Source organism: Amblyraja radiata, chromosome 31 (assembly GCF_010909765.2).
Source record: "Amblyraja radiata isolate CabotCenter1 chromosome 31, sAmbRad1.1.pri, whole genome shotgun sequence".
Lineage (NCBI taxonomy): Eukaryota > Metazoa > Chordata > Chondrichthyes > Rajiformes > Rajidae > Amblyraja > Amblyraja radiata.
This window is the reverse complement of record NC_045986.1, coordinates 25,032,079-25,045,613: the sequence shown is the minus strand read 5'-3', so window position 1 is coordinate 25,045,613 and position 13,535 is coordinate 25,032,079. Positions and strand designations below refer to the sequence as shown.

The window sequence follows — 13,535 nt, the reverse complement described above, 5'->3', positions numbered from 1 at the left end:
TGAAACACCCGAGGTCGGGGCCCATTTGTGGCCTTGCAGCCAGTCCGATGATTTTCAGGGCCCTCTTGCCGTGAAGATGGAACTCTGGCGTCGGGTGAAACAATTCCTCAAGCGGCTTGGAAAGTCTGGAGCGGCTGCCTCCTCCCCGGAGACCGGGGCACTCGTAGACCTCAGGCCGCGCCGGTTGGAGCTCCGACCACGGCGAACTCGATCCCAGGCTCCGCGGCGCTCCAAATCCAGCGCCGCCCGCGGCTGGACGACCGCAGCAACAGCTCTGCGATGTTGGGAGTCGGCGGCCACAGCGCTCTGGAGCCTACCGCACGGCGACCCGGCAAGGCATCGCCCGCTCCGTGGCTCCGCTCCGTGATGGTGTCCTTGCGCTGTGCCGCCGCCGAAGCTGTAGTCCAGGCCGGTCCCGACAGGAAACGCCGCTCCATTCTCGATGGTAGGCAGCGAGGACGGGGCGAAGAAGCAGCTCGGAGGGATGCTGCCTCTCCGACCAGGTAGGTGACTAAGAATTAAAGTTTCCCCCTTCCCCACCCCCACCCACCACATAAAAGACCTCCACTAACATTTTGGACAGGACTTAAAATAAAAAAAAGGTGAAGAGACAGACTGCGGGCAGGCTGCCATACACAGACGGCGCCCACTCCTGCACATATCCGCCATCTAAGGTGTATTTTCATGATGGTGAATGTTGCCCGATCAAGTTGATTGACTCAATTTTTGATGTTGACATCATATCCGCTCACCATTTGTCAAATGAGACACTAAACCAAGATTGTATTTATCTAATGTAACAGATCCCATATTACTAGAGCATTACTGTGTTCTTGAGTGTTCTATCGTCCCAATATTCCTCCTTCAAACATTATCACAAAAATAAATTATTAACCACATTTCTGTTCTTGGGTTTTGTGCACAGAATGTTTGCTTCATTTTTCCTCATTGTTGAACTACACAAGTAAATTGATTTTAATTTAAATGTTTACTGAATATGACGTAGAGCTACAGAAAGCAGGTTTTCTTTTTACCAGAGCTTTTTAACAAGCGCTAGTTTGGTGACGAGGCTGGGGAGATAAAGCTTCACATCTCCCCTCTGGAGACGAATAAAGCCAGCAGCCAGTGGTAGATAGAACGCAGCTAACAACAGCAAACAAAGTTCAGTAGAACCAACGAGTGCTGACGGTGGCAACATGGAGAATTTTAGAATTAAATAATGAAAGCCGATGGTCAATTTGACACCAGGCAGTTCAGTACTGGATGACCATCAATTGGAAGCGGGTAGCAGCCAGCTGATTTGAGAGCGAGTTTTACTGTTGTGGTCTTAGCCATCATCCCAACCTGCTCAGTGCAAAAGGCGGAGGTTCTCATTATGAAGCTGCCTCCGATACCGGGCCAGATTTAGACGGTTTATTTCATTGTTGTGGTTGTCATTGGTCGAGCTTTCGAAGGTGACCCGGGCAGTGGGCATGAACTGCCGGAAGATGCTGACAGATCCGTGCCAGAAGGTGGGTTGAGGGAGATGACCAACAATACTCCAGGAGCCAGTCTGAAAGTTAAAGGCCTCTATGACACCAGATAGTTCAAAGGTGTTGTCATAGCCTCCGGAGACAACCAGCTTTCCCCCCAGGGCAGCCACACTTCCCCCAACGTGGACCTGGGATAGAGAGGGAAAAAAAAACAAGACTGAGCATACTCAATAGCACAGAGAAATGCAACAGCCTACTCAAAACTTGACGCAGGGAATCACAGCAACTCAAGCACTTCATATCTCACAAACCAAAAACTCTCATTTTCAATTTCCCTCCATGGTTCTGCCCCATTGTTGTACCTTCCTTCAGTCCTACAACTGATTCCTCTCCTTCCCACCCATCTCCCTCATCTTGAGGAGTCCTACATTTCCATCCTTCCCACCATATTCCCAGACCCCAAGATAGACCCCGTCTCAAACTAATGCCAACACTAGCGGGTTCTATGCGGACAGCAAACATCATTGTGCATAGCACCTGAAAATTGCTAATCCCAATCTCACCAATATGCACTCTCACATTCATTTGTACCTGATTCATGGGTGGGATCTTGCCCCATTCATTCTTAGTTGGGTTATACACGTCAACCTCTGAAGAATCATCCCTGAGGAGAAAGGGGAACAGAGTGCCTTCAATAAAAATCATTGAATAAGTTCCAGTTCACCAATCTACACTACAAGTACAAACCCCCAAAGGAATGCATATCTTAAATAAGGCCATAAAACCATGAGACATAGGAACAGATTTAGGATATTCGACCCATTGAGTATATTCTGCCATTCAAACGTGGCTGGTAATGTTTCCCCCTCAACCCCATTCTCCTGCCTTCTCCCTGTAGCCTTTGATGCCATTACTAATCAAGAACCTATCAATCTCCACTTTAAAAAATGCCCAATGTCTTGGCCTCCACAGCCATCTGTGGCAATGAATTCCAGTTTCCCCACCCTCTTCTAAAGAAATTCCTCCTCATCTCCATTCTAAAAAGGAAGGTCCTTTTATTCTGAGACCGTGCCCTCTGAAATGTTTCTTATCCCACCAGAACTTGCATTTATTTGGCATCTTCCACAACTTCAAGAATACTATTTAATGGATCTTCATGTTTGCAAAATATTGACATGAATGTAATGTGACAGCCAGCTGCTCACAGGAAGCTTGTACAATGAGAGAGTTAAACAGTTAGTGAAGCTGGTTGAGAAATTAGTATTGGCTCAGGACATCAGAGTTGGACATAATTGCCAGACATGACAAACTCTGGGCTTCACTTATTATTCATAAACCCGATATCCATTATCACCTCCATAATACTAAAATGCTGATATTCAAGTTATTAATCATGAAGTTATTCCCATCCTTTAGTTTGAGACACCAATTGGGAACTATCACTCAGTCAGGGTCTGCCACACTTTCAATTAACGTGGTGGAACTGGTCTCAGTGTAGTCATCTCGGTAACACTGGGGTAACTTCAGAAGCACCTCACAATCCAACAGAGCTCCCAATCCAACACCACACTAACCAATTAGCCCAGGGAGTATAGTAAGAGGGAAGAATAGATTAGACTCTGCTGCCAGACAGCAATATCATCGTCTTCATTGGATGAAAAAGAATAGACAGACAAGATTTAAATCCTCATCAACATTAACTCCCCCACATCTCACGCTAAAATTTCTTGTTGTTTATATCCACTAATTCCACATTATTGAAATGAAAACATTTTTAGGCAGAATAAAGTAAGAAACAGTTACCAATGACTGCACTGTGGCCAGAGAACTGCTGGCAACCACAAGATAATCTTTTTAATGCAAAAAGTGGTAAAGTCTGGAATGTCCAGTTGGTGGAAATAGCTTCAAAAGGGAACAAGATAAAGATTCCAAAGAATAACAACTGCAGAAAAAAATTGAACACAGAAAGAAGAGGAGTACGTCATTCAGACTGTGGTGCCTGCTAGCATTTGGAACATGGCTGATCTTTATCTTAGCATTTTCTGCCTCAGCACTTTCTGCAACAACCTCGTATTTGCTTTGGTTCCCTTAATATCTAAAACGCTGGTCATCGCCTCAATACAAGGCTTTTGCAGTCTTTTGGGCATCTATCTTCACTATCATCTGGGCAACAAAAAAAAATACATCTGAATGGCCAACCCCTTACTACAAATCTGGTGCCCCCGAGAAAAAGCGACAAAGACTCAGCGAATGAGAGCTTCCTTCGAAGCTGAACATTGGATCATTGTAACAGTGACCATTCTTCATTGGCTGCAAATCCTTTGGGACCCAAGTCGTGAAAGACCCAATTAAAGTGAAAATTCTTTCTCCTCACTAACGAAGAAATGATCCCCAAGACAACCCTTGCCCCAACCTCCCGACCAATTCAATGGAAATAAACAGTTAATAAATAATTAGGTCATGCAAGGGAACTTGGTTCAAGTGTCAAGACAAGAGTGTTTACTTGTCATATGTACCGAAAATAGAACAATTAAATTCTTACAGCAGCAAAACAGGTCTGTAATTAGCATACTCATAAACATAACAAACAAAAAAAATGTCAGAACATTTAATTGAATAAAAAAGCTTAATATTAAAAAAGCCGATACCAAAAAAAGACCAAAGTCCTTAGTGCAACCTAGCCAGTTCTGCACTCTGCACCTTCCTCTTTGCTCTACCTATTGTTCTCGAGTTTCACTTGATTGTATTTGTGTAGTATATCTGATCTATTTGGATAGCATGCAAAAAAAAGCTTTTCACTGTACATTGGAACACAGGACAATAATAAACCTAAACTTCAAACTTACTGTACAAAGTATATCAATCCATTCAGGGTCACCGTCTTTGGCACGAATGCCCATGGAGGTAACGAGCCACACATCACCATAGTCCACAAGTTAGCGTCAGGGTCGTAGCACTGAATGGCCATTGATTCCTTGCCAGCAAGGGTTCCGATGGTGTACAACTTGCCCCGACAGGCCGTGCTCGAGCAGTTGTCCATGGGGTACGGCATTGGCTGCAGGGCCTCCCAGCTATCCACGGAGTGGTCGTAGCGCTCCAAGCTATTGGGGGCGAGGATGTAAATGTGTCCCTTGAGCACGACGGAACTGTGGTATTCATGAGCTTGCAGCATGGGCGAAACCTCCGTCCACTCATTCACGCTCGAATTGTACCGCCATACAGAGTCGTACAATGACGTCCCATCAGAACCACCTAATAAACAAGGACAGACATGATGAGGATCCAGCAATCGCCGTCCTGCAACCATGCACCAGCTGTGGCTCAAAGATAGCACTCAGTGGGGGGGGGGGGGGGGGGGGAGATCCAGAGAGGCTCAAAACTGATATAACACTATAGTGCTGAGAGAGTGCCACTGTCAGAGATATCTAGAGTTATTCGGATGAGATGTTAAAGCAAAGGCCAATGATTTCTTGGGTAGAAGATCCCTTTGTGGAAATAAAGCAGTCCTTCCCAATGTCCTGACAATCACCCAACATCACCAAGCTCAATTTATTTTTAATATTACGTTGTTCTACATGGGAGCTGGGTGAAAAACTGGGTACGGAAACTCCTTCATTACAACAGTGACTGCACTGGGAAGAAATATCTCACGTTGAACAAATCATTTCTGGATAGCCTAAAGAAATTATCTCCCCACCCCCTTTCTGTGTGGGTCTGGACACCACTCACAACCAAACTTGCTATCATTGTATCAAGGGTCTAAAGCTTATCTGACTGTTCTATCAAGTCCTGGATCTATCCCTTTCAAATATTTATCCCATTGGCACAGAAAGGATAAATGCTCCAACGATCTTGCAAGTTTAGGAAGTTTCCCCTCAATGGCTAATTCAAAACCCCTCGCCACCAACTAGGGGAATAGGTCATCAGAATTTTAAAAAGTATTGTCAAATGTTTGGCAGCAACAAGGAACTGCAGAAGCTGGAATCATCAGCAGAACAAAAAAAGTGCTGGAGAACTCAGCGGGTCAGGCTGCATCTGTGGAGGGAATGGATAGGTGACGTTTCATGTCGGGACTCTTCTTCAGGTTGGAGAAGGGTCCCCATTCGAAACGTTGTGAAGAGTCAAGCCAAGATCAACAGTGTTTACTCGGCATGTGTACCGACAATGGAACAACAAATATTCAATGACGTTCATCTGTTCATCCACTCCATAGATGCTGTCCACTCCATAGATGCTGTCGGCCGAGTTCCTTCAGCATCTTTGGGTTTTGCTCAATGTTTTAATTCATTCACTTATATTATCCATTAGTTGAACATGATAAATAAACCAGGTTAGAGGCTCTGGTACGTTGTACTGGCGTCACAAGAAAAAGAGCACAGCTTAGACGTATCTGGGAACATAATTCACCCCGTGCCTTTTTGCTGGCTGCTAATTATAAATAAATTGTATTCCCCATAGTAAAGATAGTCTGACCAGAGCGGCATGATCTGTATGTGGAGTGACCACTGATGCAACAAGGACAGAAATAGCAGGGCAACAATTTCCAGCAAAGTTGAGCTGTGTCTCAGAACTCCTCTGCCTCTGTAACGTTCGACACTTAAATATGTATATTGACCGCTGTCCAACTATCATGGACAGCTCTGGAACTTTTTTCAATCCCAAAGTTTGTTCAGTTGTGTGGGTAAACAGACCATCAAGAAACCTTTAAAACTGACAAGCTACAGCCCATCTCAGAAGTAGTCTCCCAGGTTTTTAGTTTGGTTTTGAGCATATCAAATATATTTATGGGGCTGTGAATTCAGAAAAATAGCCAAGGAAGAGCAGTTCAACTGCCCAGGTGACAGATAATTAAATGCCATACAGAGCACTGCGCCCAGAGCCTTAATCTTACCTCCACCTTCCTACTCTTCAACAGTTTTTCCCATTTGAAGTAGGAAGTTACTATTAAATCTGCTTCCACACCATCCCCTTCCCCTGTCCTTCAAACCCTCCCCAACCACCAATTTGAAGACAACATATTCTCCAGCAGAATATCTCTCGCATTACAATCAAACCCTCAGCTCAGTCTCTAATATTTTTGTCAATTTCCTTCTGTCTGTGTCCTTTGGTTTTCTCCCAACCAGCAGATAATTTCTCCCTAGTTACTCAACCAACATCCTTCATAAGTTTTAAACACCTTGAGTAAATCTCCCCTTAACTATTTCTACTGATTGAACTTTCCTCTATTTTCTTCACAAAATTGAACAGAGATTTTGCTTCCATGAGAATTATATTCGGGCCATTCAGTAGTGAAATGAAGGAAGGTTTTTACATTCAATAGATCCCAGAAATCTAAATTTTCCAAAATGCTAAGAATCCAACAGAACCCAAGAATGGGATGAGAGAGTTAGCTCATAGAAGATACAGCACAGGCATAAGATTGTTTAAGATAGATCTTTAGCAAAACACGGAGTGCTGATGAAACTCGGGTGCAAGTCAGGCAGCATCTGTGGAGGAGATGGGCAGGTGCCTTTTTGGGATGGGATCCTTCTTCAGAATCAGATACATCATCTGTCCAAGAGTTTGAAGGGTCCCAACCCATAATGTGGTCTGCCCAGTCCCTCTACAGATGCTGCCTGACTCGCTGAGTTCCTCCAGCACTTTGTGTTCTGCTCAAGATTCCACCGTCAGTAATTTCCTGTATCTCCAAGGTAGACCTTTGTTGGTTAGGGACGTCAAGGGCTGCGGGTTAAAATCTGAGATGCGGTGCTAATCAGTTACAAAGGGTAGCCATATATGCAGTGCTAACCTGCAGCCTGAAGCTTGGCCTGTTGATGGAGAGGTTTAGGTATTGACTGTGCATGCTAGGTCCAAGAGGCTGAAACAAGTCTCTTCTCAATAGACAGTCGAGATTGTTGAAGTGGGAGGATCAGTGTGAAGGGTAAACGTCAAGACTGATCATGTCAAGGTTAAGGCAGACCCATTAGCAAGCTGAAGCAAGTCTCTGGATTAAACACTTGCTTTAGTACACTTATGGGTCTAGTACACGATGGAATTTTATGCAGATTCTGTCAAATTAGCGATGTTTGCTGCACTTTCCCAATGATCCCTGGGGGCTGGGTGGAGCAATTCTAGCCCATTATTACCTGATGGGATCTGGCAAACACAATGGTCCTTCAAGCCCACACTGCAGACACCCTGAATAGACTAAGTGGTAAAGTACTTCAATAGCCTGGAGGACACTGCAGTGATGGACTGCACTGTTGGTATGTATCCAACTTGATGCAATGCTGAGGCTTTATAAGGCACTGGTCAGGCCACATTTGAGGTATTGTGAGCAATTCTGGGCACCACATCTGAGGAAGGATGTGCTGGCCCAGGAGAGGGTCCAGAGGAGGTTTACAAGAATGACCCCAGGAATGAATGGGTTAACTTATGATGAGCGTTTGACGGCACTGGGCCTGTATTCGCTGGAGTTTAGAAGAATGAGGGGGGACCTCATTGAAACGTACCGAAAAGTGCAAGGCTTGGATAGAATGGATGTGGAGAGGATGTTTCCACTAGTGGGAGAGTCCTGGATTAGACTCATAGCCTCAGAATTAAAAGACGTTCCTTTAGGAAGATTAGTAGGAATTTCTTTAGTCAGAGGGTGGTGAATCTGTGGAATTCTTTGCCACAGAAAGCTGTGGAGGCCATCAATGAACATTTTTAAAGCAGCGATAAATAGATTCTTGATTCATATGGATGTCAGGGGTTATGGGTAGAAGGCAAGAGAATGGGGTTAGGAGGGAGAGATAGATCAGCCATGATTGAATGGCGGAATAGATTTGATGGGCCGATTAGCCTAATTCTGCTCCTATCACTTATGACCTTAAGGGCTTGCCATCTTTGCTATGATCAACGAGTCTGAGGAGTACCCACCAGACTGACCCTCTTCCACTTTGACAGATGCACCATAGAAAGCATACAGTCAGGTAGCATCAAAGCTTGGTTTGGAAACAACTCTGCCCAAGACCACAAGAAGTTGTGGATGTAGCCCAGTCTATCACACAGGCCAGACTTCCCACTATTGGGTCCATCTACACTTCACGCTGTCTCAGGGAAGAAGCCAACATAATCGTAGACCTTTCCCACTCCAGTTATTCTTCTTCGTCCTGCTCCCGTCAAGCAGAAGAAACAGAAGCTTGAATGCAAGCACCACCATGATTCAGGAACAGTTTCTTCCCCTTTGTTATCAGCCTTCCGAACAGTCCTTCTGTAGAGGTGAATCGAATTTACTGTCCGATTCACCTCTACCCCATTGTGGACATTGGATTTTGTCTATGGAATTGGTGTGCTATAATATTGAAAGCTATATTCTGTGCTCTGTATATTTCCTTACACTCTACTTATTATACTTAAGATTGATTTGATTGCATTTTGAATAGTATTATCTGATCAGATTGGATAGCATGCAAAAGCACGTTTAGCGTTACTGTACCTCGTTACATATCATGACAATAATAAACCTAAACTTAAGCTTGTGTACTCAAGGGACTGCAGATGCTGGTTTACAAATAAAGATATAAATGTGTTGGGGGGGGGGGGGGGGGGGAGTAACTCAGCCGGTCAGGCAGCATCTCTGGAGAATATGGATAGGCGATGTGTCAGGTCAGGACCCTTCTGCAGTATGAAGAACGTTGCCTAACCATGTCCTCCAAAGATGCTGCCTGATACGCTGAGTTACTCCAGCACTGAGTCTATCCCCAATCCTGTCTCGACACTTGCCGGTTACGTAGATGTCATTGCCAAAGGCGGTGATGCTGTAGCCGCCGGCCAGGTTGTCGGGGAACTCGGCGAGGTATCTCCACTGGCCGGTCTGTGGGTTGAAACAGTCGACCGTCGCCAGCTCGTCGCAGTCCTTGTCGCAGCCGCCCACCACCACCAGGATCTCGGCCAGGCCGGTGGAGGGCCGAGCCCTCATCCTCTCGCAAGGGTAGTCGTGCCGGTCATAAGCGGACGACTGGAAGGCCCGGGCCTGGTGGATGAGCTTGAGGCAGAAGGGGGAGTAGTAGACCAGCGGGTCGCTCTCCACGTAGGCCAGCAGGTAGAAGCGGCGGATGAAGGGCAGGCGCACATGCTCGAAGAGCTCGGGCCAGAAGCGCAGCCGGCGCTTGGGGTCGGCTTTGACCCAGCGCAGAGCCAGCTGGTAGGCGGCCTCCTCCTTGTCCACATGCAGCCTGTCGTCAGACAGGTACTCGAGCAGCCGGCGCTGGGGCAAGGCCTCAAACTCCTTCTCCTCAGACAGCTCGATGATGTGGCGCAGGATGAAGCCTTTGGCGCTCTCGGCCAGGCTCCTGCAGGCGTAGGCCTCGGCAAACTCCTGGATCTCCAGGCAGTTATTCACGTCCAGCTGGTGCTCCAGGTAAGCACAACACGCCTCCTTCACCGAGTGAAACTGGAAGAGGTCGGCGGCGCGGGCCAGGGGCTCCACGTTGCCCTGGGTGACGGTCACCCTGCCGGTGTAGGAGAAGTCGAGCAGCAGGCCCAGGGTGTCGGCCTTCACCCCGTGCAGCTCCACCCGCTCGGCGTAGCTCTCCTTCAGCCAGCCGGCAAACATGGCCTTGAAGTAGTGGCTGGCGGCGGCCAGCACGGTGCGGTGGCAGGGGAACTCCTGCCCGTCCACCCACAGCGTCATGTCGAAGAACTTGCGCTCCACTCGCAGGTCGTTGATGCCTTGCAGGATGTTGAGGGCGTGACTGGGGTCAAAGAACGGCAGCACCGAGGTCTGGGTCAGCATGCTCGGCCTTTCCATGCTGAGTGCTGGGGATCAAATCATCTGCAAGACCAGAGGGGGGAGAGAGAGGTTATTAGAGCCAGCAAGAACTCAGCAGCTTTATAACTGACCCACTCATGTGGGCGTTGTATTTACCAGCAACTGCGTCAGCTGCAACTTGTAAATCACGCTGACACTACGAGCATTCAATGGATTAAAACTTGGCGAACTGAAACCCGTTAACAACTCAATACTTCTAGGTCCGTACATAACACAGTCACGGAACAGGATCGTGCCCTTCCAGACACCGTGTCTTCTTCCAGAGCAGCAGTAAGCTTGTGTGGAGCAGGGGCACTGGGGCCCCCAGCTCTGAGTTCAATACGTTCTACCTTGAGTTGTGAGTTTCAGCTGCACTCCAGTCATGAGCAGAAAGATCCAAGCTAACAACCCAGCCCACAATGAGGGAGCGATCCAATGTCAGATAACATGTTATATCCACGCCTCTCGCGTTGATGTAAAGATTCCCACTGTACTGTTCAAAGAAACAACATCACTCTCACTGGTATTCTGACCAAATTTCATCCTGCAACCAACTTTTTCAAAAACAGAATATCTAGTCTTTAATTTCTTTTAGATCTTTGGGTGAGCAAATCTGCTGCCGCATTGCCCAAATCATAGCAGTGACAACATTTCAAAAGTACTTCATTGACTGTGAAGTACTTCAGGACATTCCGCAATAGTTTATCACTTGCTTGTTGGAGACTAATAACCCCGTGGTGAACACAGCTGGATTAGTCACACAGACGTAGTCATAGTGCTCGCCTCCCTTGCTCTTTTTGGAAGTTCTTGCCCAACACATTAAATAGATTTAAATTATTTGATTTGTGTACCACCAGATTCTTCATCCTCCCCCTCCCCCAAATCAGGTTTCTGAACAGTCCTTCCATAAACTACGGTACCGTTCGATTCATCTCTACCCCATTGAGGACATTGGACATTGTGTAAGGAACTGATGAGCAACAATGCTGAAAACTAATTTCTGCACTCTGTATCTTTCCCTTTGCTCAAGCTTCCCCAATTGCCAATCCTCATTTACTTTGTCAGGGCCCTTCAGACCATTTCTAGTAAATCACAGCAGCATTGACTTTAACAATTACAATAACACCAATCTTAATTGTGACTCATCATCATTAAAATGAGACAATTCCAGTATCAGAGGAGAGTTGTAGGCTACAGGATGATATTGATCAGTTGATAAAATGGACAGGCCAATGGTAGTTGAAAGTTGATCCTAATAAGTACATGGTGCTGCACTTTAGAAGGACTAATAAGGTTAAACCCATACACAATGAAAGGTAGGGTCAAGTCAAAAGATCCCTAAATGGGGCTGCACCGTAGATAAGGTCTGCAGGCAGCATATTTGGAAACTTGCCCTGTCTTCCTCTAAGGGCTATGGAGGCAGAGTCTTTTAATAGTTTTAAGATGAAGGTACATAAATTATTGATAGGCAAGATTATGAAAGATCACCACAATGATGTCAGGGCTTATGGGGAGAAGGCAGGAGAATAGGGTTAGGAGGCAGAGATAGATCAGCCATGATTGAATGACGGAGCAGACTTGATGGGCCGAATTGCTTAATTCTGCTCCGATCACTGATGACTTCATGAATGGAAATTGGGAATGCAGTGTTTCAGTCCTGCTTGCGACTACGGACATCCAGACCAGACCATCCCACATATCGTGAATGACTGCTCACTGAGGCTTTTCCCCTGAGGGGCATCAAAGCCATCCACCCAGTAACTGATGCTGTCCTGGCCTGGTTGGCCACCCTTGATTTACAACTTTAGGCTGTGCACGCCATACGCAAGAAGTCACAATCAGATCAGCCATTAATTTATTAAATGACAGAGCACACTCGATGGGCTGAGTGGCTTACTCCAATTTCCAGTTTGTTTTATCCTGGGGTACATCATCTGTTCACTCCAGTTTTATTATGGAGACTTCAAAACCACAGTCCTCTAATCATGAACATGGTGCAAACCTAACTAATGAAAAAGGTGAAATATTGACAGTTGGCCTCCAAAGTAACACATTTTATCCTTTTAATAGAAACCTGCCAACATTTGCTGGTGACTTGTTCTACCAAATTTTCCATCTGAGCTGGGCTGCATTGTAACCAAGTCTAGACCCTATAGTTCCCCACTCAGGAGATGAAATGTTGATTGGTATGAAACCAGAGAAACTGGCAATCCAAAAATAGATTGGTTGTGCAATAAGAATGACCTTATGATATGTTAAGGTACAAGGCCGAATTCCTTGTTCGGCAAGAAATATTTACTGTACTAGCATGGACTAAAGCTCCACAGCATTGTCACTCTGAGTACCCCATATTATACTCTCCAAGCTTCCAAGTGTCAAATAGCTGGCCCAGGTCTGGAAAACAGTAGCCAAAGGGAGAGGTGCCGTTGGCTCAACCTAGAGCCACAGAAAGCACATTGAAAACAACATCAGCTGGGACTATTGCAACAGATCACTATGCAGCGACCTTGTTGCAAGCAGTCATGGTGACATGGACAAGAATGGTATTGAACTCCTAAGCCATCCAGTCAAATAATCAATGCCTGTAAATGATGACGGGTCACTTATGAACAAGCTAACTGTTAGCTAGGCTTATGAATCAGCAAGCCAGTAAAGTCTTGACATCTCCAGGGTGAGGATAAAATGACAAAGTATGTATTCCGTTTAAGACGGAACTGCAGATGCTGGAAAATCGAAGGTAGACAAAAATGCTGGAGAAACTCAGCGGGTGAGACAGCATCTATGGAGCGAAGGAAATAGGCAATGTTTCGGGTCGAGACCCTTCTTCAGACTCTGTATTCTGAATCATTCACTAAAGTTTACTTCCCCTATGAAATGTTTCTAAATTCATTTCGTTAGCAACAAGCTCAGTAAAATTCTGTCTGTCTCTTTCTCTCTCACACATACACACATGGGCAAGTCTCCAGGCACACTACTCACATGTCAGCCATGAGTAACTCTAGTTGGCACCAGGAATGTGAGCTAATAAAAGTACCGAGGTTGTTTTTTAAACATTTATGCTCACGGTTTTAAACAAGTCCAACAACTCATCATGGACCCCACTCACAGGACAACAGCTTGTAATAATAAAGTGCTTTATGTACAGAAAATAGATGAAATTAACAGAGCCACATAGTAGATAAGAGGCACTAACGAAGCAATCGGACACTTTCCTTGTATATTTACATACTTGCCGAATAATTTAATTACAGTTACAATTAACTCTTAAGACCATCCCCTCGATACAAAAC

The 13,535-nt window shown here is 45.7% G+C and overlaps 1 protein-coding gene across 6 annotated transcripts in view; it reads right to left on the bottom strand.

Moving 5' to 3' along the window:
- Nucleotides 1-568: 568 nt before the first annotated feature.
- Nucleotides 569-13,535, bottom strand: part of klhl21 (kelch like family member 21) — a 27,563-nt gene continuing 14,596 nt past the window's right edge. For 5 of the 6 annotated variants that reach the window (XM_033048142.1, XM_033048138.1, XM_033048140.1 and 2 more), the window contains 4 exons: nt 9,219-10,269; nt 4,319-4,724; nt 2,064-2,136; nt 569-1,660 (listed from right to left, as the gene is read on the bottom strand). In XM_033048142.1, coding sequence (XP_032904033.1) covers nt 1,349-1,660; nt 2,064-2,136; nt 4,319-4,724; nt 9,219-10,245 — 1,818 coding nt within the window. In that variant the 5' untranslated portion in view covers nt 10,246-10,269 and the 3' untranslated portion in view covers nt 569-1,348. Of the gene's footprint in view, nt 1,661-2,063; nt 2,137-4,318; nt 4,725-9,218; nt 10,270-10,362; nt 10,505-13,535 lie in introns of those variants that run through there. The other variant, XM_033048143.1, reaches the window with a different exon arrangement.